We start from the raw sequence: 27204 nt of genomic DNA, 5'->3' as shown, positions 1-27204 counted from the left end.
GGTTTCTGTGCCAGTGTCAGATATGATAAAGGTATATTGTACATGGGCAGAAATGCTAATACTATACAGATCTGTTGCATTTGCATTAGCCACAGCTGCTGCAGTTTTCACTTACCCTGTGCCTGTCTGATGCTGGGATCAGACTTAATCTGGCCAAGAGACAGGTGACACCATAAATTAAGAGTGGAGCATAAGGGTAAAACAGGAAAACTTTAACCTCCATTCATGAGATTCATCCTCCTTCCATCCACAACTCTTAGAGTTTGGAGGTGGTGCTGGCTGCATCTGCCCAGTGTTGGCAAAAGTGCCTCCTTACAGCTATTAAGCACAATTAGTTAGACATCTGTGTCGCTTTTGTTCTGATCCAGCTCTTGCTCCTGTATTCTGGGCCACTGTTAACATTTTAAGATTATTACAGGGCATGCTGCATGGGCCTTTGCTCTGGGACCTTGGCAAAGCACCAGCAGCTGCAAAGGGAGTTTTCTCACTGCAAGGAAACAACAGACTTGTTTTGTGTGCATCACAGGAGCAGATGAGATTAGCTAACAGACAAGCTCACAGTCCTGAGGTTTTATGACTTGGGGGAGGGAGAGTACCTTTGGAACTCACTCTCCACTTGGTCCAAAGGCTTTACTGAGCCTCCAGCCACAGCCCAGGGCCTATCCTTTCCCAGGATTCAGCTCCATAAGTGGGGGTTGCCTTTTGTTTTTAACTCTGTGCATGCAGCAGGCTTGTGATATTGGACACATTTTATAACAACCAGGTGAGCAGTTCGGTTCCACAGCAGCTCTCCCTGCAGCCATTCCATAGCACAATAGCTTCTTTTTTTACGTACAAGGAGAGATATTTTGTACCTCGTGGCTATTTTTCCAAATGAACAAGAGCTTTCCTGAGTCTGCACAAGCCAGAGTCAATCACCAAAGGACACAGGCTTGACTTACAGGACCCAGCAGCACAGAGAGCTTTCAGCTACAACCAGGTGCTTGTTCCCTCTCCTTAGTGCCATTATTGTAGATACAATTGGATCCTTTAATAGAAGAGGCTGGTCCATGATTATAGCTGTGAAACAGGCAAGTAAAATCAACTGCTAGGGACCTACCCAGCACTCTCCCAGCAAGGTCTGATGCAGTCCGTGGACAGGAGCTGTTTTCTAATGTTCCAAAGGCTAGTGCTTCTCCCTTGGGCGATAATGTCACGCCACGGCAGATGTCATGTCTGAGATTCAGCTTCCGGTTTTAATTTCTTCATTTCATTCTTTTAACCTTCATTGTACCCTCCTCTGCAAACCTAAATGTTCCTCTACCCACTCAGTGAGAGCACTCTGCAAAGAACAAACTAATGGCACCGCCCTGCTAGAGCTTCACTTCTCAGTCTTTCCCCAAAAGCCAACAGCTTCAGCTCCCTCATTGCTTTGGAGACCCTGCCCCGCACAGCCATCGTTTGTCAATATTCTGCCAGTACTGGGCTGTCATGGTGATGTTTCTACTTGCAGTGGTCCCAGTGCCACAGAGCAGGAAGGGTATAATCTCTCTCTGTTACATTAGACTCCTGCATTTGCAGCCTAAAATGACACTGCAGCCATAACCCCCTGCAAGTTCCTATCCAGTTGGGGTTTGACTGAACAGGAGTCTTGGACACCTAACAAACAATCATGGAACCAAACTACCACCTGTGTTTCTCATTTCCATAGCAGAGACAACAGGCACAGCTCTGAACCCGCCACAGCTGCAAAGACAGTCAAGCTAACACCCATAGCATGATGAGAAACAAGAGCTGATGCTGCTACAGACAGGCAAATATAGCTGCACACCTGACCCAGTGATCAGAAAACCCCTCCTACATGACAGGTGAGGGAGTCAGCTGAGGTCGTCACTCCAAGCTATATGCCCCTCCCCAACAGCTATCTAAGCCCTCAGACAAAAACAGGCTTGCAGAGTTAATGAATTTATTCCCTTGAACAAAAAAGGCCATGAGAGGGACCTGATGCAGAGAATGCAGTGAGAAAAATCTTGCCTCAACTTCCATCATCATGCTGGCAAATGCCCTGGTGCAGCATGAGATTCCCCTCTAGGGGGACTACTCTTCTCATGATGCTTCCAGCTAGTTTCTTGCACCATGTCAAGGGACACATTCAAAACCCAGCACCAGCACGTACACACTCCTGCTCCCCTTTCCCACCCCGATACACACCACCATTAGATCATTTCCCTGGTTTATGTCTTTAAAACCCATTGCGTTAAATACTTTAATTACAAAGTTGTGTAGAGGGTGAGAATAATAGACCTGACAGGGACTCCAATTGCCCCTCGCTCACCGCTACATGTGCACACTATGTACTAAGGATATGCCCCCCTCCACACCAGCAGCCTGGGGCTAGGATGCAGAGGCCCTTTGCCCAGCTGTCTCACAGCAGGGGGCAGGCCAAGCCATTGCAGACAGGAAGCTGATGGTTTCACACATCAACATTGGGCTGTAATTCAAAGGCAGCTGCAGGGGTGGTATTTCTTATCCTAACTGCCAGCAGGTAGTGGCCTAAGCCCAGGGGTGGCCCCTAAGGCTCAGCAGGGAATGGAGCTGCCTCCCCTGGTGGAGGTTGCTGACCCTGCCCTGCCAGACATTCACACCATGTAGACCAGGCCAGAGAAAATTAACCAAACCTCAACACAAAAGAGGGTGGGAGGGGCTATTTCTGCCTTCCTGTCTGGGAAAGGAGGGAATGAATTCTAATGGATGCACCTCAGCTGCTAGTTTGAGGAGCAGGAGACAGCAAGGGAGACAGACAGCCCTTGCAGTGTCTATGCCTCTGAGATCACCAGAACAGGGAGTGCAGGAGTGCCATCAAACACTGCTACAAAGTCACCCTGGGGATCCCAGGCTGGCTTTGCGGGGTGGATGAGAATGGGGTGTTTTCAAATGGCAGAGACACACAAGAGCCTTTCCCTCCCTCCCAGTGCTGGAAGCAGACTTGAACTGGCACAGGAGCCGCTGGAGAAGGGCACCCTAGCACAGTAGCAGGCAGCTTTTGCTGGAGGTGAGGCGCGTGCAAGTGCCTAGGGAAGGAGGGGAAGGCGAGAAAGAGGCTACATAGGTGGTTCTGGAGAGCCCATGCCATTTGGTAGTTTGCCCAGGGGATAACAGCCCAAGGGAGAAACTGAACCATCTCGAGAGCGAGAGAGCAGGAAAGGAGGTAGGAGCTAACCCAAGTTCCCTCCAAGACCCCTCCTGACACAGGGGAGGGGAGGAGACTGGAATGAACTCCTGCTGGTTCCTGAATGCCCTATATTGCCCCTGCTGGTGCTGCGTCCCTGCCCTGGTTGGGTTGTGTGGGGTTGAGGCTGTGCTCTAGAGGTCCAGCAGCATCACGCGGGGATCCTCCACCACGGCCTTGATCTTGCGCAGGAAAGTCACTGCCTCTCTGCCATCAATAAGCCGGTGATCGTACGTCAGCGCCACATACATCATGGGCCGCACCTCGACCTGAGGAGGAGAAGCAATGGAGCATGTGAGCTCAACCATGCCTCTCCTGTACTGGCTTCCATCCCACTTGAGAAAGACCCAACTGTTGCTGCACCCCTTCCCTATCACGCAGGGCAGGAAGATCATCTGCTCAGCAGGGTATATGCTTCTCCAGGAGAGAAGAGACAACAGCAGGCTGACAGGGCTCAGCTCCGCCCTTCCTTTTGTCATGCACTAACTAAGCACAAGCTCTGGGTGGGGCTGTGCCAGGTACCAGGGCATGCCGTTCAGGAGGGGAGCTGATGTCCAGCATGGAGACTGAAGGCACCCTCTCTCAACAGCATTAAGAGGATCCAGGAAATCCCTTTGCCAGCCACTGCATTCTTCATTGCTACCCACTGCCCCAGCGTGGAGGGGTGAGGGCCTGTCTGGTCCCCAACACCACGGTCTGGCACCATCACCAACATTAGAACCCTTTACAGGTCCCACTGTGTCCTTCCAAGTAAGTAACTTTGCAACAGGAAAGCCTTCTAGGAGAGCTTCCTCCACCCCATCTGGTGCAGCTACGACCAGGGTCCCCTCTGCTGCTGAACCCCTCATCTCTGCCCATTTAACTACACTGAATACAGACAGCCCTTTGGAGCCTTCTGTGCAGCTGCACCTACTTTGCCTCCAACAGCAACAGGCCTGTCAAAGATGCCATGCATGCCCAGTATGGCAGACTGGGGAGGGTTGATGATGGGCGTCCCAAAGAGAGACCCAAAGACCCCTCCATTGCTGATTGTGAAGGTGCCCCCATCCATGTCCTCAATGGCCAGCTCATTCTTTCGGGCCTGAAACAAGAAGAACAGGATTTTAGAAAGCAGCTCAGACTGAAAGCACCCAGAACACCAAACAGGAGCAAAGAGATAGAGACTGGAGGTACTTGCTCCTCACTCACTATATTCGTAGGGTGTGGCTGTGACATTATGAGTTTAATATATCTCATTGAAAGGCAACAGGACCAGAAGAGTTAATTACCTCACAGAGTGACCTGAACCATGGCTGAACTTTAAAGATTGGTTAGGAAGATATGTAAATGAATAGAGCTTTGAAATGCAGCCTGCATTGTTAGAGAGAGAAAGGTAGATGTCTGCTCAGGTCTTGTGATGTAAGCAAACAAGTCTTGTCTATTACTATAGTTTTGATTCACAGATCAAAAAAGGAATATTAATATTTAGGAAGATACTTGAGTGAAATAGTATTATTGTTTATATGTCTCTTTGAAGGTTGTGATAACCTGTATCTGAACTGTTTAATGGATAAATTACCCTGTACTAATTGCCAGGATGTTTGGGAGAAGGAGAGTTAAGCTTATTGTTTTCTCAGGCCAAAAGGCTGCTGGAAATGTATAAGAACCCTGGGACATGATCCTTCTTCATCTCAGATCTGCTTTGGGTTTCAAGAGGGGGAAACCTTAAGCCATAAGGATTGAGATCCCCAATCACTGACTGGAGTCACCCTGAATATGGACATTGGACTATAACCTATCGACTATATCTAAAAGGACATTTGGCAACTACAAGCTCATCTTTGCTATGTATCTGAACCTCAAGCATTGAATTCAAGTCTGTATGTATATTGATTTTTTTTAACCAACACTCACTCTCTTCTTTTTTTAATAAATTTTAGTTTAGTTAACAAGAATTGACTACAGTGTGTATTTTGGGTAGGATCTACGTTAGAATTGGACCTGGGTGTGTGGCCAATCCTTTGGGGTTGGAAGAACCTTTCTTTTATATGATAAGATTTTCAGTAATCATCATATCTGACGTGTGTCTGGATGGAGGCCTGAGGCTCGGTACTTTAAGGGAACTGCGTTGTTTGGACTTCTGAGTAACCAGTGAGGTACTACAGAAGCTGTTCTGTGCTGGCTTGGTAAATCTAAGTATTGGAATATCCAGCAGCTTTTGGGGTTTGTCTGCCCCGTTCTGTTTGCAGTTCACTCTAATTGAGTGACCTCAGCTGGTTCCCACCGGCAGCATCGTCACAGTGGCCTCTACTGAAAACTCCTCACAAGCAATAGGTGATGGAAAGAACTTCACTTGCCAATTCAGATTTGCTAGTGCAGATGTTCAGATGGGGTTACTTTAAAATATGGGCTCTGTCCCTTTAATGTTAGGGTTTAGCGAGATGCTGACACCACCTCAGCCAAGATAGACAGTCACACGGGTGGAGAGGAGGCGAGACTGAGGCCTGGTCTACACTACGCATTTAAACCGATTTTAGCAGCGTTAAACCGATTTAACGCTGTACCCGTCCACACTACGAGGCCCTTTATATTGATATAAAGGGCTCTTTAAATCGATTTCTGTACTCCTCCCCGATGAGAGGAGTAGCGCTAAAATCGGTATTACCATATCGGATTAGGGTTAGTGACGGTATTGGGCTCCGGGCGGTATCCCACAGTGCACCACTGTGACCGCTCTGGATAGCAATCTCAACTCGGATGCAGTGGCCAGGTAAACAGCAAAAGCCCCGCGAAATTTTGATTTTCATTTCCTGTTTGCCCAGCGTGGAGCTCTGATCAGCACAAGTGGCAATGCAGTCCCAAATCCAAAAAGAGCTCCAGCATGGACCATACAGGAGATACTGGATCTGATCGCTGTATGGGGAAACAAATCTGTTCTATCAGAGCTCCGTTACAGAAGACGAAATGCCAAAGCGTTTGAAAAAAAAAATCTACAGGCTACACAGTGCTGCGTGACAAGCGTAACGGGAAGCCAGAGACTCAAACGGACGCTCATGGAGGGAGGGAGGGGGTACTGAGGACTCCAGCTATCCCACAGTCCCCCAGCAGTCTCCGAAAAGTATTTGCATTCTTGGCTGAGCTCCCAATGCCTGTAGGTTCAAACACATTGTCCAGCGTGGTTCAGGATATAGCTCGTCAATTTACTCCCTCTCCCCACCACGTGAAAGAAAAGGGAAAGAAATCGTTCCTTGACTTTTTTCAGTGTCACCCTATGTCTACTGAATGCTGGTGGTAGATGCGATGCTGCAGCAGTGAAGAGCAGTATCCGCTCTTCTCCCCTCCCCAGTGGCAAGACGGTACAATATGACTGCTATCCGTCGTCACCATCAGCCCATGCTTGATAACTGCTGAATACCCCTGGCTGGCCTCAGGGGCGCCTGGGTAAAAACAGGAATGATTCCTGGTCATTCCCAGTAGATGGGACAGAACGGCTGGTAACCGTCCTCATCATAGCAACTGGAGGCTGAGCTCCATCAGCCCCCTCCCTTTCCTATGTAAAGAAAAGATTCTGTACTGCCTGGACTATCATAGCAGTGGCATGCTGGGCTCCTCTCCCCCGCACCGCTTAATGTCCTGCCTGGACTGTCATAGCACTGGGAGGCTGCCTCCCCCTCATTTTATCTCACTAACAAGTCACTGTTTGTTATTCCTGCATTCTTTATAACTTCATGACACAAATGGGGGGGGCCCTGCCACGGTAGCCCAGGAAGGTTGGGGGAGGAGGGAAGCAACGGGTGGGGTTGTTGCAGGGGCACCCCCCGTGAATGGCATGTAGCTCATCATTTCTGCAGGATCTGACATGGAGAGGCTGTGCTCTCTGATACACTGGTTCTCTAGTAACACTTGCCTCATATTCTAGGCAGGACTGACCATTTTTAGAAACTATAAAGGAGAGATTGACTTGGGGAGTCATTCCCAGTTTTGCTTTTCCGCCCCCGGCCGATCTCAGCCAGGGGCACCCATGATAGCAGCAGACAGCACAGAAGGACAGATAACCATCATCTCATTGCCAAATTACACTGGCAGCAGACGGTACGGAATGACTGGTAACCATCTCTGCTATCATGCAAAAGCAAATGAATGCTGCTGTGTAGCGCTGGAGCATCGCCTCTGTCTGCAGCATCCAGTACACATACGGTGACTGTAAAAAAAAAAAGTTGAACGGGCTCCATGGTTGCCGTGCTATGGCGTCTGCCAGGGCAATCCAGGGAAAAAGGGCGCGAAATGATTGTCTGCCGTTGCTTTCCCGGAGGAAGGAATGACTGACGACATTTACCCAGAACCACCCGCGACAATGATTTTTGCCCCATCAGCCACTGGGCTCTCAACCCAGAATTCTAAGGGGCGGGGGAGACTACGGGATCTATGGGATAGCTACAGAATAGCTACCCACAGTGCAACGCTCTGGAAATCGATGCTAGCCTCGGACCATGGACGCACACCGCCGAATTAATGTGCTTAGCGTGGCCGCGTGCACTCGACTTTACACAATCTGTTTTACAAAACTGGTTTATGTAAAATCAGAATTATCCCGTAGTATAGACGTACCCTGAGAGGCAATGACAAGTTCATAAGTCAGTGGTAGTATGCTAGTGTACAGAGGAGGCACTGAGCTGTACTGGAACTTTCGATATGGTCCCATGGTTTGAACAGCTCCATGTCTCAGCTACATCAGCTGAATCAGAGCCTTGGCGTGACTGACCGACCACAAGGGACTGACAGTCACTAAAGTTAGGAGCAGGTTATTGTCATCTTCCTCTAGTAGGAGCACTTACAAGGTTTATCCCTTACTTTCACTGAGCTCCACCATTTGATCTGTGATAGAATTACGTTCCTCTGAAGAGGTAAACAAGCCTTGGTCTTCAGAAGTAATGGGAGCAGGGGGACAGCAGGAGCCCAAGCCTGCTTAGGATTCTCAGTTAAAAGGGAAAGCCTTAGAGGGATCTGTCCCACAAGAAGAGGTCACAGGTAGGGCTGGCAGCTAGTACAATGCACAGAAGATGCCTAAAGACAAGCAGCAAGTTAGAGGGACCAAAGGTTAACCCTCACACAGAGTGAACCCACTTGTGCAGGGCCAGCAGTCCCTGCCAGAAATCAATGCTGCTTCTGTCATGGATTGAGCTGGTTGCTCGTTCCTTCCCTTCTGCGCCCCTCTCAGAAAGCCATGGCCAGCACCCCCCTACAGTCCCATCTCCTGTTACCTTCTCCCCTAGCTCGCTGATGGTTCGCTCAATGTCAGCGAAGTTCATAGTTTCTACATTCCTGATGACAGGGACCACGAGACCCTGTGAGGGAGCAAAGAGCCCAGTCAGAGTCAAATGTAGCAGCAAACAGGTGCATGAGGAATCTGGTCTCAGGCAAAGGAAGTTACCACTGGAGTACACTCAACCACCTGCCCTTCTGAACAGGAATTATGGGAACATGAAGAGCAGAGCACATCATTTACTCTCCCTCCTCTCACAAATCCAGAACTTAAATGTCAGGCAACATTCTGCCTCCCAAACTAGAAACAGCAGATCCACCACCCAACCTGGGGAGCGACTCCTCTCCTCCCTCCTTGGATACATGCAGCACCCCTGCTCAGGGCCAACTAGGTCTGAAGTGGCAGTGTCCACGTGGGTGTTGTCCAGGGTTTACAGAGACAGCGGTTCAGTACAGCAGGGCAGGCAGCTATCTGCACTGCTCTGTGGGCTGAAGGTTGGTCTCTAAACATGAAGGCAGGACACACCACTTCCCTCACTTCCTGGTGTGCCCATATCAGTGAGGCCAAGACAGGACTTTCCCAATAACCCATAAGAGCTGTGGTAGCCATGTCCCCTGCCAGCTGGGCCAGTGGCCAGCAGCTCTCTCGCTGCAGGACCAGACAGTGTTGGGCATCGGAGTTTCACATGAGTAGCTTTTGCCACCTTAGAGTGCCATGGCTCAGTTTGCTCAGCTAACTTTATCACCCCTGCAGAACCTGGGCTGCAGTCTGGGCCAGGTAAAGAGCCCGCAGGGCATACCCTGGGAGTTGCCACTGCAACGCTGATATCCACATAGTCCCTGTACACCATCTCTTTGGTTGTGTCATCAATCACTAGGAGAGAGAGGAAAACAGACAGTTACACAGAGAAAGCCCAAGAGCCAGGGCTCTGCAGTCATGAAGGGCCAGAAGTAGTCACTGACCAACAACAACAACTTGCTCATCTCTAACTTCTATGCTTTTAAATGTCGTGTCAGGGGAGGGTTAAGCCCCACTCCTCTTTGGGGAAGCATCAGCACAGAGGTAAAGATGGCTGGAGAGACAGGGAGCTGGCTAGGATCAGCTCACTCCCCTGGGACGTCCATACTTCCCCCATGTGTTCCTCTCCCTTCATAGGTACAACTGATCTCCCAGGAGACACCTCTTAAGGGCCTGCCCGCCCCAGACAATAGCCATTCCAGTGGAATATAGTAGGATGTGCCCTCTACTAATGAGCAGCCCTGGGTTGGGACGCACCTTAATATACACGGCACCCACCCTGGCAGAGTCTTGAAAGCTCCTGCTGGGGTCACTGTGAACAGCCCTTCCCAGCATGCTGGCTCCTACCTGCAGAAGTGATATCAGCTAGGCTAGTTACAGCCCAGAGGAGTCACAGCCTGTCCCTCTTCCCCACCTTTCACACGTAGGGATGTGGATCTCTGGAGCCTTTAGCTCCCTGTAGGCTTAGCCATATGCTTCAGGAAGCCCCTTGTCTCCACACAGACTCACCCGCATTCACGATGGGCTGCTCCTGCAAGGCAAAGGCTGCAGCTTTCACAAAGGCTGACATAAAGCCCAGCTTCAGGTTGTGCTTCTTCTGGAAGGAGTCTCTGTGCCGGACTCTCATCTCCTGGATGTTACTGCAAAAACCAACAGACAACCATTACCACCAGGAATGGAGGGGTGAAGGGGAAAAAGAGATTACTCACTTCTTCCATAACTGACAGATCTCCTGTGTCAACAAACCTGCAATAGCAAATGTTATATCCCAAAGCTGCTGAAAAATTATGCCTCAAGTAACAGATTGGGCAACTTTTAGCTTGTTTCAAGATTGCTGTCAGAGAAACTGCTTTAGGAATCCCTCCAGAGCCACAAATCCAACAAAACCAGATGAAGCAGCATAGCTCTGCTGCAGCTCCAAGGATGCACGGCCTGGCAGGAATCTGCTGTGCCCCAGACCTGTCAGAGCTCCAGGGCTGGTGTTACAGAGGCCGAATCTCCGGTGTCGCAACCACTATCCAGTGTCTGGTGCTTTCGGCACTGGGTACAGGTGAACTGTCCACTCATTCTCCAGGGGCTGCCCTGCAATCACTGTTGGGATGGGAGACCAGGCAGCAAGGAGTGCCAAGGGTGAAGGGACAGAGAAGACTCGGCAGTGAAGCACGACAAAAGGAGCTTCAGTCCTGGTTTCTGGGGCCCTAGCCACACGTTGCTGCTTCAAGACCTGGCCCTCTTGCTTGGTGCTGACAGGCTATATGCACGTGATATTTTGATCCCCACAGCGAGGCCTTCCCAAAATGCCACAGAGATGGCCTGAGCACCAAGCACAGTGCCTGCTCTGCCCATCCTGGAAATAGCTAGTCCCCTCACTTCCATTGACTGGAAATAGAGACCAGTTACACAAACTGCACTGAGCAGCATAGCCTCAGCTCTGCCCATGCTGGGCTAAGACCAGCTACTTTGGAATTGTACCCCCTGCCCTGCCCCCTCCACAGACCATGCGTCTTTGAAGAGGCAGTTTTAGCAGGAGGTGGGAGTGGGGCCTCAATGGGATTAGAATGTTTGTTTTCCTGCACCTAACCTTGTTTAGGGCTAGGATTACTGCCCAAAGTCATTAGCGCCTCCCAAGACACAAGGGCTGCAGAAGCGAGGAGGAGGTTTGCTGAGAAACCAGCTCATTATGGCTTCCTCCTTTCAGACGCTGAGCCCCAGTGGGGAGCAGGAGGCCTCAGTGTAGGCCCTTGCAAGTCGGCAGCAGGGCATATAGCTAGAAGGGCAATCAATCCAAACCAGATTACTGGCTGCAACAAGAGCCTGAGGCTAGCGTAAAGCGACACCTCGATTAGTCTCCGAGAGCAGATAAAGCTGCAGTACTTCCCCTCCAATCAAGACTATTTTGCCAACCTTATCGTTCTGAGCCCCAAATATTTACATGTTTTGTCTTAAGAAGCAGAGTAGGATTTCACAGGGCAATTCAATTTGGGCCCAATTTCCCTTAATGCACTGAAATCTAAGATGCCCACCCTCCAAACCCATTAGTGTGGTCGGCCCACAAGCACTCGGCGTGAGTCAAGAGAACCCCATCAACCGAAAGAGATAGGAAAGGGATACTGACCATCTTGGAAAGCTGCTCTACAAAACTGCCAGGTCTGCTCACTGTGCAGGGCACAGCTGGGGGATGCCCACATCTGTAAGGTGAGCTACTTGGACTTACCTGTCCTGAAGCAACTCACCATTCCAGTCTCCCCAGCAGTTACCTTAAGGGTTAAGAGGAAGCAGGAGACTGTCTCCATATTGCCAGTAGCCAGAACACAGGCTGCTCCAGCTTTTCCAGCTCAGCACTACCCAGTCCTCAACCAAGAGCTCCACAGAAGAGAAGCCAGGTTGCTCGTTACTTCTGAGAAGCAGAGACCCCATGGAGTCCCAAGGACCTTGAGTGAACTACACACCTCATCCTGGGACATTAGGATGGTCTGGAGGAAGCTGCCCAGAAGAGTGCAATGAGAAACCTGACCACAGGAGCCCCAAAGTAACATTGCCCCAGCCTGCCCAAAAAGTGTGACCAGCGACCCTTGCTGCTGGTTGGGTGCAATGAGGGAGAGGCCCCACCTTGCTAGGGCAGAGGGGAGAGCATGGTCCTCACCTCATATCAATCTCATTGAAGGTGGTCAGCATGGCACATGTGTTTTGAGCCTCTTTCAGGCGCTGAGCAATGCGCTGACGCATCCTGTTCATTTTCACCTGAAATTGAAGAGACAGTGAGCAACAGCAGCCATGGGGTTAATAGAAAGGGGAGATAGGCAGAGGAAAGCCACAGGGCCCTCAGTCTTCCCTCCTGATAATTAGCAGCCTGTGCCTTGGGCTGAGCTGTTTACTTGATCACTCTGAGCAGGGTGAGGTGGACCCATTACCTGCAGCGCAGTGGGCCCAGAGAGCTGCCACAAGCTCACTAAATAGGCTTCCCAGCTCAGGAAATGGTTTGATTGAAAAACAGAACTGAATCATGACAAAGGCAGAATGGGGCCCAGATCTGCACACCCCTGAAGCTCTGCTGAAGGGAAAGTTCTTGGGTGCTGGGTGGGCTAGCGTGAGAAGAGCAGCCTGCAGAGAAAGCCACAGACCAGTGTTCCTGAGACATTATTGTGAACAGCTTGACCACATTCCCTTGAGGTTTCACACCTACGGCCCTGGCAGCAGCAGCATTGCCTGAGCTCTGCTGAGGACACTTGGGCAGCACAAAACCAGCTGTTACCTAGTAGCGACACATCATAGCTTGAGACTCCCTTTTCCTGTCTAGAAGCCCTTGCCCCCAAGGTAGTTGAGAGAAGGCCCTTCCTTAATCTCACCCTCAAAACTGCCTATCCCCTACGGAGCACCTGGGCCAGAGCATTTACCCAGCCACTACCGCCCCCAATTGATGTGTGTGCGAACACTTTCCTCCCAACGCATCTGGGCATGACCATACCCAGACAGTTTAGACAGGCTCCTCAAGGTTTACTCCAGAGAAAGGTCCTTGCCTCTGTTACCCAGCAATAAAGGAACATTGAGAAGCCCTGGCCTCCTGAACCTTACCCTATGTTCTGATCTGGCACCTTTGCTGGCCCCTGGCTCCACAGCAGGAGCTGCCACTGGAGCTGCAGTCGGCTTCACCGCAGACACTGAGAGCAGAAAATACATATGTCAAGATGGGATCTTAAAACAGGGTTAGCCAGGCCCCTGCCAATAACAGCTTGATTATAGGTCCCTCCAAGCCCCGTGTTCAATCAACAGGATATGTAAGGAGTGAACCATGGCTTGTGATTATGGGGAGAGCAGGCTCCAGGCTGACTGGAGATCTCAGGCCTGGTGCATACAGGGCAGCAAAGCAGAGAAGCTTCCATCTCAAACTTTAAGACTGCTTTGCTGCCCTTAACTTTATTTCCTCTCCCACTGAAAGGCAGGGTTTGCAAAAAGAGGACTAAACAAGGCTGCAGCCTCACCAGGTTTGGTATCGATGGGCTGCGTTGACACAGGGGGCACTGGAGGCATTGTAGTGGGGATTGGCTCTGCAGGGGGAGCAACGGCAGCAGCCACAGGCTCAGGTGCAGGGGCTGTTGCAGGAGGGGCCACTGTTGGTTTGGCCTTGGCGGGAGCAGCTGAAAGACAAATGAATAATAATTGTAAGTGCAGTTGCAGTCTGGAACGTGAGACAGCTATGTCCAGCCTCTCACCTGCCCTCACTGGCCTGCGTCTGGCTAGTTATCAACATTCACCTTACCGGAGTCTCGGAGTGCATTTCAGTGTTATAAAAACCTAGAAGATGCTTCTTTCAGCTCACGAACAACTAAGTGGATCCTAGGCTGAAGCTGAGGCCTCAAATATTTATGGTACAGTAATGCTCAGAGATTCCTTGTACCACAGGGCAGAGAGTTCCACAAGCTAATTATGTTTTCATACTATTTAAATTTGCTTCTTTTAACCTAACTGAGTGTTCTTAGTTTTGTATTAAAAGACAGGAGAGACAGTAACTACTTATGCGTCTGCAGAAGACTGATCCTTACCGTATAAATGTATTCTCTCTCCATTTATTCTCATTTCCACCTAGAGTCTACTAATCTCTAGCCTATGCACACACAACACAGGACCCCCGTTGCCCTTCTCCATTTCCACTCTCTCCCACTGGAGAACCCAGGAGGGGACACCACTTCAGAGAATGACCATGATACTATCCTATCCCCTTCACAATGCAACTTGCATCTCAAAGTGTCACTGCACATTCTCACACTCTATCCCTGGACTAAATACATGTTCCTGCCTTACCTCCACTTTTCCTGAGTTTGAACAGAGGGGTCCCTCCTTCCACTTTCCCTCCATCAGGTACCAGAAGGGCTTCAATCACGCCAGCTGCTGGGGATGGAACCTGCACTGATGTCTGCAAAAAGGAGAGGAGTGAAATCCCCCTGAACATTGAAAGTGAATAGATATCCAAGTAGGAGACCCTCGCCTCTAACAGGGGACATGAAGGGAGATGTCCTGTGTCCCAGATTTCATACCATGAGGGGAACCAGAGCTTTGTATTGCCCCTTTTGCACAGGCACCATCTCACTTTTTTAAAAAAAGAAAAACTGCTGCGATTTTGAGCCTTTAAAAGAAGCCAGCAGCATAACAGCGTGATCCACCTGCCTCATTAGAGAGGGTACAGCAAGCTGCCTGCCTGGCAATGACACAGGAAACACAGCTCCCATGGATTCAGGGGCAAGCAAGCACTTTAAAATAAAATAGTTTGAGGAAAATTATTTTAAAAATTATTCTGGGTAATTTAAGAGCCAAAGTGACACACTTAAACTAGCCGTTTTTCTAAGATCTGAACTTACCCTACACAGTCTCTGATTTCTCCTGTATTTAAATAGAAGCAGATTTCCTGAGTCCTGCTATGCAGACTGGAGTCCCTGATGGGATGTATCAGTAAAACGGCAGCCCCCCACACGGAAAGAAGAGAAACTAGCAAAGATTTCACTAATTTAAGATACAGTCAGCATTTATACTAAAGAACTGAAGGTTTTAAACTGTGAAAGGAGCAGGGGCACAGGCAGGTCCTGAGTCTTGTGGAACACAGACCTGGGAAAGGGAGCAGAAGGGGACCAGTACAGAACACTCCTACCTTGTCTGTTTCAATCTCACACACCACTTCATCCTCTGCCACTGTGTCTCCAACAGCTGAACAACATAAGAACCACTGTAAGCAGAAAGCTGTGCTCTGGCCTCCCCTTCCAACCCACAGCATAGTCTCCCAGTAATCCAGAATTTTCACACTAGCCTTGCATGACCTCTCTTGTGTGAAGCAGAAGAGATCTACTGCACATTCAGGGTCTTCCTGATCCTTGTTCAGGTATCTCTCTCCAGTCTCATCATTCTACACCCTGGACAGAATGGCCCTTAGACACGCAGAGATATTGCCAAGAGGTCTTTGCCCCAATGGAAAGTGTAGTTATCACACTGCTGCCTCATCCTTCCCAGGCTGAAAGGCGTTAAGAAGCAGCACTTCAGCCAACCAGCTACAAACTGTGCCCAGGGCTGCCCCATGGAAGCATGGAAAAAATGCAACAGCAGTGAAAAGCTAATGGGGAGGGGGCAACTTCTTACCTTTCTCCCACCTGACATCTCCCTCTGTGACTGATTCTGCAAATGCCGGTGTATTAATTGTAATCACGTCATTCCCTGTGGGAGGGGGGGAGAGAGAGAGAGAGAGAGAGCCTGGTACACATATTCAGAGTTCAGTGCACACATTCAATCACCTCTCCATTTTGGCCACTGGGAATTGCCTGGAAAGGGGCAGGCCTCGGATGAAGTGAGGAAGATGGGCAACACCAAACTTTTTGACAGCAAATCACAAGAAAAGAGCTTCTCCCATGGACAGGAAGTCACAAAGTACCGGAAACACCCAACACAAGAAAGCCACAAACTACAATAGGGCCAAAAGCACAAACCCAACCCTCACCACTCACCAATGGAGGCTAGAGTGAAGCAGGCATAGAACAAGAGTGGAAAGGTGGACTCAGTCGTGGCTCAGGGCCACGTGCACTCCAGTCAGAGGGGAGCAGACCAATTAGCCCCACTGGTTCCTGTTTCTTAGCTACTTACTGCACACTGCTGTGATTCTGAAGTAACGGACAGAGAAGACACTGGAGGTGTTTACCCTGGAAAAACAGAGAGAGAGATGAACACAGAATGAAAAAGCCTATGGTGTGGTCAGCCCAGGCCTCCCAAGGACAGCTGAGTGAGGTGCAGCGTTTACACTGGCTTGCTCCAATTGATCCGAAGGCCACTCAGCTGCCCTGATGATGCATACACAGTTGCTCCAAGGGACATTTACATATTGGTTTATGCTGTAGTAACCCTACTAGGCACCCAAAGGAAACTCAGCAGCCTGCTACCTTTGGGGAGCCAAGGAGTCCAGGCACAACAGGCATGTACAGAATTTGATTCCAAGCATGTACCCCAGTAATGGCTGTGTTAAAAAAATCAGCAGACAGAAGTCTTGGGGCTTCAGAACCTGCCAAAGAGCTGACCCAAAGTCCAATCCCATACCCTTGGCTAGTGCAATAGTGATTTGTTTGTCTCTAATTTAGGAGCATCAGCACTACAAGAGGTGCTTCAAGACTGACACTATCACAGAAAGCCAGTTAGACACTGCTGACATCCCCCTTCCAAGGGAGCCAGGCATCCCAAGTGCTCTAAAGAGATGCTGCAGAAGTATCATTCTCAGCAAGAGCTAATACACTTGGGAAGCAAGCGTGAACATGTTCTAGCACTACCAGAGATTCTTGTATAGCAGGCCACACAAATTCAGCACACATTGCCTAGTGGGTAATGCTGTGGGCTCCCAGGGGAGGGAGGCATGCCGTGTCTGGGAGAAGTACCATGACCATCCCAGCAGTGCAGGCCTTGCCCTCGCATCACTTGCTCCAGAACCATCCCACTTCTCCTCAAGGAGAATCTGTCTCGCTGTGCTTCCAGTAGGTCCCTGCTGGGAGGCCACCACTAAATATCACAGTGATAGGCACAGTATTAGTGAGAACATGAACAGGTGGATACATGAATCATCCTCTCCCCCTCACCATTGACCTCTTCATTCTTGTCCCTTCCACGTCCCAATATTTAGATCCAACCAGCACATATTTGGGTAACATTCTCAATTCCTGGCCCATAAAAGCCAGAGTGCACGAATTTCCTGAGACTAGCTCTGAGCCCCTACGATGGGCAGAGGGGCTGATGACAATTAGAGCAGATGCACCACCAGATATCAGGGCTAGAGCAGGCCCTCCCCTTGACATGCTGCAGCAGGCCTTAGCTTTTCCATGGATACTTACACAAGCTTGCTGCTGTTGGTGTAAGCCAGCCCCTGGCTCCGAGATACACCTGCAAGGTAGAAACCACTTCAACTGAAAACCTCATTATCCTACAGGCAGCTACCCAGCCATACACCCACCACAAAGGGGAGGGTTTATAAGGTTAGAAACAACTCAGAGAGACCCTTCCAAGCATGCTCAGTGGAATCTGTTCAGATGTTAACAGAGCCTAAAGAAGGCCCCATGCCACTGCTGCCCATCCTGATTGAATGTGGGGCTACAGCTGGGACAGGGTGCAGCTGGAGGCTGTACAGAGGCCCCTCTACATCAGCTGCCCCACTCAGAGCCTGTCAGAGAATAACAGCAGCTTTGTTTTCATTTAGATTTCTAACAAAAGAAAAAACACTCCTGCTCTGGGATCTAAGCTCTGCTGGATCATTTTTAAAGGGCAGGATATAAACCAGCAGATGTCCCAGAGCCACAGAATTTAGGAAATGGCCAACTAGAGAGAGAAACCAAACCAAATACCCCCTGACAAGGACCTTCCCTGAGCACTGCTAAAACTTCATACATGTTGGTATTAGAAACAGGGGGCTCCAAATAAGGATAGGACAAGAGCCCCTTGATCCCCAAGAGGCACCCACAGGAAAGCCTGTGGCCCTGTGCGAAACACAGAAAGGGAGAATCTCCCATAAAGAAAATTGCTTTCTGAAAAAGTAATGGAGAGGAAGGTTGTTCCCTCCTGAATAATTTCTCAACATTTCTTCAGCCTTGTAGGCTCCACCATTTTCATATGCTCTCTGGTTTCAGGTTGGAGACTAAGCAACCTTTATCATATACTTCTAATCCTGACCTTTGCCTCTCCTGAGATACCGGGTAATTAAGATTCTGGCCTGATCTCAGATTAAGGAGGCTTGGCATAGCAATCTGAGAACATACTGATTTCCTCAGAGCTATGCAAGTGCAGAAGAAAGAGATCATTTCACTGGAAAATGATTCTGAGGAGGTAAGTTGCAACTCTGACATTCTATTCCCTGCTAAAATACATATTCCCTTTAAAGATCAAAAGTCTGGGGTTTATGACTGTAGACACTGAGCAGATTTAACTGTTGGTCAAAGCAGAACCGGAAAAATGGAAGGGTGGACATGGATTGTGCAGTCCAGAGCAACAGCACTTTGGGATCCAGTTCAGTCCTTCAGGAAGAGCTCTGAGGGACTCATTCACACTAGATTCTGAAAAAACTGTATTGTTAAAGCACCATTATCTCCAATGAGCTTATTTAGGAGTCACACGCAATCTCTCTGTTGCCTCTGGGAATCTTCAACTTAGTTGAATGGACCGATTATCATTTATACACATAACTTGTTTTACTTCTGATTTAATCTGTAACCAGCTGTTTGGCTTTATGATGATTTTTGAGGATATATTTGACTCTGATAGCTCCAGTTAATTTCTATCAGCAACTCTGGTTAGTTTCTCTTCCCTTTGTCTATGCAGTTATGAAATGAAATAAAATACAAGTTGTTAATCCCAAGTGTAAGACTCACCAGACAGAGAGCGTCTCCCCAGATTACAGTTTCCCTGTCAGAGAGAAGAGGAACACTATCAGACTTGCAAACAACAGGAAGAAGCAGCTCCTGAGGTTACTATGTTTTCCCCAGGATTCCATGCTATAACCTGAACCAATAGGTAGGAGACAGTTCACGTGTCCCGCTATGTGAGCATGTTACTGCACTGCTGCACACTCTAGTCTATGAGAATCTTTCAAATACTCTGACATCTTTTTCCATAGAAAAGGGTCTGGGAAGCAAGACATTAAACTCACATTCCTTGGCTTCTACCTGCATCTCCTGCTGTTGTGTCCTTGAAAAGGGATGCCCACAGGCAGAGAATAAGGAACAGGTTCTGGAAAGCCCCAGGCACCTCAGATTTGCCATTGCACATTAAGACAACTTGTAGCGAAGTTAGAACTGAAGCTCCAAACTGTTGGCTCCCACAGTCTCAACAGCTTCAACTGGTGTCCTTTTTAAAAATTTTTAGTTAAGGGACCTTTGGCTGAAATCCTGGCCCCACTGAAGTTAAAGGCAAAACTCCCAATGATTTCACTGGTGCCAGGATCTCCCACTTTGTAACCTTCCATTTATCCCCAGGAACTCATCAAAAATGTTCCTAACTCAGGTTAACCTTATTTTAAGAACAAAAACAAATTTCAAGGTGCAGTCATACAATACTTAGCAGGGCAGGGATCTTGTAACTCATATTCAGATAGCACCTTCCAACCTGGAGCACCCCTGAACTCCTACAAACTATACACAAGGATCACTTCAACCACCACTGAAATGGAGCCAGTTCTGGGGTGGGACACGACAAAGCATCAGTTCTCATTAGTCAAGGCAGGAAATGAAAGAATCCTATTTCAGTTAAATCTCAACTCCTGAAGGAGAGGAGAGTTTGCAGATGAAATCTGCCTTCAACCTCAGCAAGACACATGATATCAGCTATAACTGGGCACTGACTCTTGGGTGTTATGTCTCACATAGACGTATTTCTGAAAATTCTTACAGATCTGATAACACAAACTGCCAGGATTGATGAGATGTTACAGATGCATCAGAGTCCACAGGAATTGACACTTTGTAGAAGATGGAATATAAATGGAACATTTTATAAGGCGAAAAACTGACAGAATGCAATACAAGGAAACTCAGTCTGAAGTTTTGGTGACTGGGGCTCTGCGGCTTTCACAGTTTAGTCACGAGTACTCCCTTATGGATTTACAGCCTCATGTTACACGGCTCCCTAAACATTTATATAAGTATTTAATATACTGAGCAAAGTGAGCTCCCTTCTGTCCACTGATGCCTCTCCTGGGGTACTTCGTGGCAGGGATAATCCTAACATCCCCAACAGCATTTTTGTAGAGGAACAGGTTGTGTTGTCCCAGATTCTGTAGGAGCACCAGACTCCTATGCGTGCCTGCAGAGACCCTGCACGGCTAGGATCCAGCTCACTATAAGCTTAGACATTGGGAAGCTCATGCTACAATGGGTGGTTGTGGAAAACAAAATCCACAGATGGTACTTTTCATGGGAGCTGAGTCTGTGTGTGTTCTAAGAGCTGCTGTTATACCCACGGAAATTCTAAAATGCTTTAATGTAGCTGGACCACCTTACCCTAAAGAACAGAAGTCTTCTGTAAGAGAAGAGGCAGAGGGCCTTATAGTGAAGGGGAGAACATAGGAACAGCCATTCTGGGTCAGACCAATGGTCCATCTAGCCCAGTATCCTGTTTTCTGACAGTGGCCAATGCCAGATGCTTCAGAGGGAATGAATAGAACAGGCAATCCTCAAATGATCCATCCAATCATTCAGTCCCAGCTTGTGGAAGTCAGAGGCTAGGGACACCAGAGCATGGGGCTGCATCCCTAATCATCCTGGCTAATAGCCACTGATGGGCCTATCCTTCATGAACTTATCGAATTCTTTTTTCATCCCCATTATAGTTTTGGCCTTCACAACATCCTCTGGCAACAAGTGCTACAGGTTGACCACGCATTGGGTAAAGACAGAGGAGCCAGGTGGGAAGACATTCTGATTCAAGATGTTGAGGGTCTATATACACTGCACTGTGTTCCTTAGGGCTTTCTTGCTTCTACCCCTCAGGGGTGGTGTTCCAGAACATTCAGCCTATAGAGGGTGTTTGGCAGGGGAGTCATTAACAGGCAACATCCCAATTCCAGAATAAATCTGCTGGGACCGCATCTACTCTCAGGGACACTTGGCATTAATGTCCGATCGAACAACTAATGCTGGCACACCCTTTACAGGAAAGTAGGGGCCTGAACAGGAAGCAAGAGCTTTAGCTCTAGCAAGCTGACCTTAGCACAATGGATCTCTTGAGAGCCAGACTTAACACGGAAGAGTGAACCACTAACAAAAATTTGACTAATACCTCCCTAGATCAAGCTACCAATTTATTTAATCTTTCCCTAATTCCACATAACTTCCTTGGACCGTTCAACATGATGGAATCAATCTGACACCAGAGGCCCACCTCCTGCATTTTACCCTTTATGGAACTACCATCCATCAAAGCACATTTGAATCCCCACTCTATGGAATACATAAACCCCAAGATGGCTGTGGGCATTCTGTGCATCTGCAAATTCCCTCTACAGTCTCCTTATCCCTACCCTGCAAACAAGAGCCAGTTTAGATAAGAGCACTGAGAGAACAGAACCACGCCAGGCAAAGCCAGTTTCATGGCCTCAAGTGGAACTTGCATTAAACTGAATCTAAGCGCTTGACAGCTTTGGAAGTGGCACGACAGGGAGATCATAGAAGAAAGGGACCAGTGAAGCAGCAATCAGCCCTGTGGAAAAGGCTGCAGCTCACACATAGGAACTGGTGGAAAAGCCGCTTACAGCAGAGATGGTTGCTGCACTAGGGCCAGCACGATCCATTGCTGCAAACAAGAGATGCATCCAGATCTTCCGCTTTACTTACTGGTTTCAATAGTCAGTAATTACACATAGCATTAGTTAGGTAGAGAAAAAGACAGACGCCAAGATGAGATGCAGATGGTAATGCTGAGCAGATGGAAGATATTGTTACTAAACTGGCAGCGTGACCTGTTCTCTAACTCCCCGCTCATGCAACTGCCAAACTCTCCACTAACTTATTTATGGCCTTTTTCTGGATGAATCCAAAGGTCTCATTCACCTTGAATTCTGCTGCCTTTAGTGCTGTAGACTACGCCATCTTTCTTAAGACCCTCTCCTCAGAGGGTTTTAAGAAAGGGCTTCTGGGGCCCTACTTGCTCAACCACTCCATAAGTGGTGGTTCTCCTCACTGTTGTGCCCAAGTGGCAGTGGTCAATGCCCTGCTCTTCTTCCTCTTTCTCGCCACTTGTATGTTCCCATGATTCCTATGCTGGCAACTCATCTCTCTTTTCTCCAAACCCATAGCGTTGATAGTCTCTTCAAGTTCTCTTTCTGCACATCCTATCTTGCTCATGTCAAAACCCAAATCTCTCTTCCTTCCCCACTCCTCTGTTCCTGCTGACCACTCCCCTATCCTCCAGTCACTCAAGCCCACAGCCCTGAGACTTATAGATTCATAGACTCTAGGACTGGAAGGGACCTCGAGAGGTCATCGAGTCCAGTCCCCTGCCCTCATGGCAGGACCAAATATTGTCTAGACCATCCCTAATAGACATTTATCTAACCTACTCTTAAATATCTCCAGAGATGGAGATTCCACAACTTCCCTAGGCAATCTATTCCAGTGTTTAACTACCCTGACAGTTAGAAACTTTTTCCTAATGTCCAACCTAAATCTCCCTTGCTGCAGTTTAAGCCCATTGCTTCTTGTTCTATCATTGGAGGCTAAGGTGAACAAGTTTTCTCCCTCCTCCTGATGACACCCTTTTAGATACCTGAAAACTGCTATCATGTCCCCTCTCAGTCTTCTCTTTTCCAAACTAAACAAACCCAATTCCTTCAGCCTTCCTTCATAGGTCATGTTCTCAGGACCTTTAATCATTCTTGTTGCTCTTCTCTGGACCCTCTCCAATTTCTCCACATCTTTCTTGAAATGTGGTGCCCAGAACTGGACACAATACTCCAGCTGAGGCCTGACCAGCGCAGAGTAAAGCGGAAGAATGACTTCTCGTGTCTTGTTTACAACACACCTGTTAATGCATCCCAGAATCACGTTTGCTTTTTTTGCAACAGTATCACACTGTTGACTCATATTAAGCTTGTGGTCCACTATGACCCCTAGATCTCTTTCTGCCATACTCCTTCCTAGACAGTCTCTTCCCATTCTGTATGTGTGAAACTGATTGTTCCTTCCTAAGTGGAGCGCTTTGCATTTATCTTTATTGAACTTCATCCTGTTTACCTCAGACCATTTCTCCAATTTGTCCAGATCATTTTGAATTTTGACCCTGTCCTCCAAAGCAGTTGCAATCCCTCCCAGTTTGGTATCGTCCGCAAACTTAATAAGCGTACTTTCTATGCCAACATCTAAATCGTTGGGGAAGATATTGAACAGAGCCGGTCCCAAAACAGACCCCTGCGGAACCCCACTTGTTATACCTTTCCAGCAGGATTGGGAGCCATTAATAACTGCTCTCTGAGTACGGTTATCCAGCCAGTTATGCACCCACCTTATAGTAGCCCCATCTAAATTGTACTTTCCTAGTTTATCGATAAGAATATCATGCGAGACCGTATCAAACGCCTTACTAAAGTCTAGGTATATCACATCCACTGCTTCTCCCTTATCCACAAGGCTCGTTATCCTATCACAGAACGCTATCAGATTAGTTTGACACGATTTGTTCTTTACAAATCCATGCTGGCTATTCCCTATCACCTTACCACCTTCCAAGTGTTTGCAGATGATTTCTTTAATTACCTGCTCCATTATCTTCCCTGACTTCTGTCTTCCTCTCCTCCCACTAGCCGTCCATCAAATCCTGGTGCATCTCCCTCCGCATTTTCAAAATCTGCTTCTTCCTCCTTACTCCCAATGTCAAAACTCTTTGTCTATGTCCCTATTCTCTCCTGCCTGGATGACCATCACCTCCCTGATCTCCCTGGCTTTCTTCCCTCTCCACTATTTTTAACACACTGAGCATAAGAATGGCCATATTGGGTCAGACCAAAGGTCCATCCAGCCCAGTATCCTGTCTACCGACAGTGGCTAATGCCAAGTGCCCCAGAGGGAATGAACCTAACAGGTAATGATCAAGTGATCTCTCTCCTGCCATCCATCTCCACCCTCTGACAAACAGAGGCTAGGGACGCCATTCTTTACCCATCCTGGTTAATAGCCATTAATGGACTTAACCTCCATGAATTAATCTAGTTCTCTTTTAAACCCTGTTACAGCCTTCACAACCTCCTCAGGCAAGGAGTTCCACAAGTTGACTATGCACTGTGCAAAGAACTTCCTTTTGTTTTAAACCTGCTGCCCATTAATTTCATTTGGAGATCCCTAGTTCTTATATTATGGGAACAAGTAAATAACTTTTTCTTATTCACTTTCTCCACACCACTCATGATTTAATATACCTTTATCATACCCTCCCTTAGTCTCCTCTTTTCCAAGCTGAAAAGTCCTAGCCTCTTTAATCTCTCCTTATATGGGACCCATTCCAAAACCCTAATCATTTTAGTTGCCCTTTTCTGAACGTTTTCTAATGCCGTATATCTTTTTTGAGATGAGGAGACCACATCTGTACACAGTATTCAAGATGTGTGCATACTATGGATTTATATAAGGGCAATAAGATATTCTCCATCTTATTCTCTCTTTTTTAATGATTCCTAACATTCTGTTTGCTTTTTTGACTGTTGCTGCACGCTGTGTGGACGTCTCCAGAGAACTATCCACAATGACTCCAAGATGTCTTTCCTGATTAGTTGTAGCTAAATTAGCCCCCATCATATTGTATGTATAGTTGGGGTTATTTTTCCCCCCATGTGCATTACTTTACATTTATCCACATTAAATTTCATTTGCCATTTTGTTGCCCAATCACTTAGTTTTGTGAGATCTTTTTGAAGTTCTTCACAACTGCTTTGGTTTTAACTATCTTGAGCAGTTTAGTATCGTCTACAAGCTTTGCCACCTCACTGTTTACCCCTTTCTCCAGATCATTTATAAATAAGCTGAATAGGACTGATCCCAGGACTGACCCTTGGGGAACACACTAGTTACCCCTCTCCATTTTGAAAATCTACCATTTATTCCTACCCTTTGTTCCTCGCATTTTAACCAGTTCTCAATCCATGAAAGGATCTTCCCTCTTATCCCATGACAACTTAATTTACGTAAGAGCTTTTGGTGAGGGACCTTGTCAAAGGCTTTCTAGAAATCTAAGTACACTATGTCCACTGGATCCCCCTTGTCCATATGTTTGTTGACCCCTCCAAAGAACTCTAATAGATTAGTAAAACATGATTTCCCTTTACAGGGAATAATTATAAAATTATGTTCCTTGCCCAATGCTCTGATAACATCCCACCACAAACACATCCCCCATGTACTGACTTCCTGGCTACTCCTTGTCCTTGCTATCATCTCTCTACCCTAGCTACTCACCCATTACTGTGGTATCCAACTGCCACTCCTTGTCTTCTGCCACACTTCCACTTATATTTTGCCAACTTCTCCTACCTTAACAAATCTTCCCATGACACTGCTTTTGGAGCAGAAATCAGTCCTTGTGTGCTGGTAAAGTTTTATGAACACCTAAGGTGCTGCAGAAATTACTGGCATCTCTAGAGTAACAATACCAAGACAAGACACAGAAACTGGACAGAGAGCTGATACAGGGAGGGGAGGTACCTGTGTACCAAAGGGAATATGTATTAGGAGAGCAAGATATGAGTGGGTATAAAAAAAAAAATCCTAGTATCAGCTACAAAAATGTTTAGTTTCATGGGCTGTGCCTTTCTATTTATGTAATGGAGGATGACCTGACAGCGACACTCCCCTGAGAACAAGAGCCTGTTCCTGTAACTCCACCTCAGGAGGGCTCCTCCAGCACTCACAGCTCGGAACGGTCACCTGCCCCCGATAAGAGCCACGGCGATGGTGTCAGCCTGCCCTGCATTTGCCCTCTCAGCTCCCTGTCAGGTTGGGGTTGACGTGGCTCTGCTAGCCCAAACGGTGCAGCCTGTGGCCATGCTCAGGACCAGCCCCACCCTGATGGGTCTGCACTCAGATGCCCCTGGCCATTCAGGACGTCTGCTTTAGACTGGCGAGCCCTGGGGTTGGGGCTTCCCCCAGCTACCACTCCCCACGCCAGGTCGCTCCACCGACAGACCCCACGAGGGATCTGTTCCCCCGCCAGCTGCTTGTCCGCAGTGACCCCGGCAGGAGCCCCAGCAGGGGAGGGTTTGTGGGTCACGTTCCCCTGAGGCTGGCGGGGCGCACGGCAGCAAGCTCGTGGGGGTCCCACGGGGAGCGGCCGATGGGGGGCGGGGTGCCGGCGGGGGAGCGGGCACAGGGCTTTCTCCAGGGGGCGGCCCAGCGCGGGGGCGTGACACCGCGTCCGGGTGCCCTTGGCGCTGCTACCGCCCGCCCCTCCCTTCCCCTCTGGGCGCCCCCCCGGGCGGTACCTGCCGCAGGGCGCAGAGCGAGCGCCCGAGCGCCCCGCTCAGACCGCGGGACCGGGACAATAGCAGCATCGCGGCGACAGCGGCAACGGGCAGGATGAGCCGGAGGGCGGACACCGGAACCAGGCCCGGCGCAGGCCGGAAGCGGGCCGGGGCGGACCAACCGCGGGTGCAGTTGGGGGGGGGCGCACTGGGGGATCGTACCAACCACGGAGACAGAGGGGGGAGACACTGAATTACCCTGAGTGGGGAGCAGGACTGAACCAGAGGGGCTAAGCTGGTGGGAGCAGAAGGGGATGGTGGGAGGCGTGAACCACCCCGAGGGGACATGCGGGGTGTGGGGACTGACCGACCCTGAGGGGTCCCATGAGGTGGTGCTGGACCACCCTGTTATTGGTTGCATGGCAGTGATGGGCAGAGCCGTGCTCAGGCCAGGATCCCTGGTACTGGGTGCTGCACAGGGTCCCTGCTCCGAAGAACACAGGAAACGGAGTGACACTTGCAGGCTGTGTGTGGGATACTGAATGGATAATGTGCCCGACCCTTCCCAGTTATCCCTATCCAGCCGAGTTCTCACAAGGCTGGTGTCAGTAGTGGGATGGGAAGAGGGTTTGATAGAGGGGGGTGCAGGGTCTGGATGGATCAGCTCAGGGAGAGTGGCATGTATGTAATGAGCCAGTTGTGTGAGAAGCTGACAGATGAGCGGACAAGGCTGGCATGGTGGGTGGAGCAGAGGGGGTTGGGGTCATAATCAGAGTCAAGGGGGAGGTGAAA

The 27204-nt window shown here is 48.8% G+C and overlaps 1 protein-coding gene across 1 annotated transcript; it reads right to left on the bottom strand.

Moving 5' to 3' along the window:
- Positions 1 to 1928: 1928 nt before the first annotated feature.
- DLST (dihydrolipoamide S-succinyltransferase) lies at positions 1929 to 26569 on the bottom strand. Its single transcript, XM_050955739.1, has 15 exons — positions 26434 to 26569; positions 18845 to 18878; positions 17318 to 17366; positions 16089 to 16144; positions 15591 to 15665; positions 15109 to 15164; positions 14268 to 14379; positions 13448 to 13603; positions 13041 to 13126; positions 12112 to 12209; positions 9978 to 10108; positions 9250 to 9323; positions 8449 to 8532; positions 4122 to 4289; positions 1929 to 3477 (listed from the first exon to the last, which is right to left on the bottom strand). Exons 1-15 carry the CDS (start codon positions 26500 to 26502, stop codon positions 3343 to 3345), a joined length of 1383 nt encoding a protein of 460 aa, XP_050811696.1. The 5' UTR covers positions 26503 to 26569; the 3' UTR covers positions 1929 to 3342.
- Positions 26570 to 27204: the final 635 nt, after the last annotated feature.

This window comes from Gopherus flavomarginatus, chromosome 5 (genome assembly GCF_025201925.1).
Source record: "Gopherus flavomarginatus isolate rGopFla2 chromosome 5, rGopFla2.mat.asm, whole genome shotgun sequence".
In the NCBI taxonomy this organism is placed as follows: domain Eukaryota; kingdom Metazoa; phylum Chordata; order Testudines; family Testudinidae; genus Gopherus; species Gopherus flavomarginatus.
Note: the sequence above shows the minus strand (reverse complement) of the source record. Positions and strands in the feature narration are given on the sequence as shown.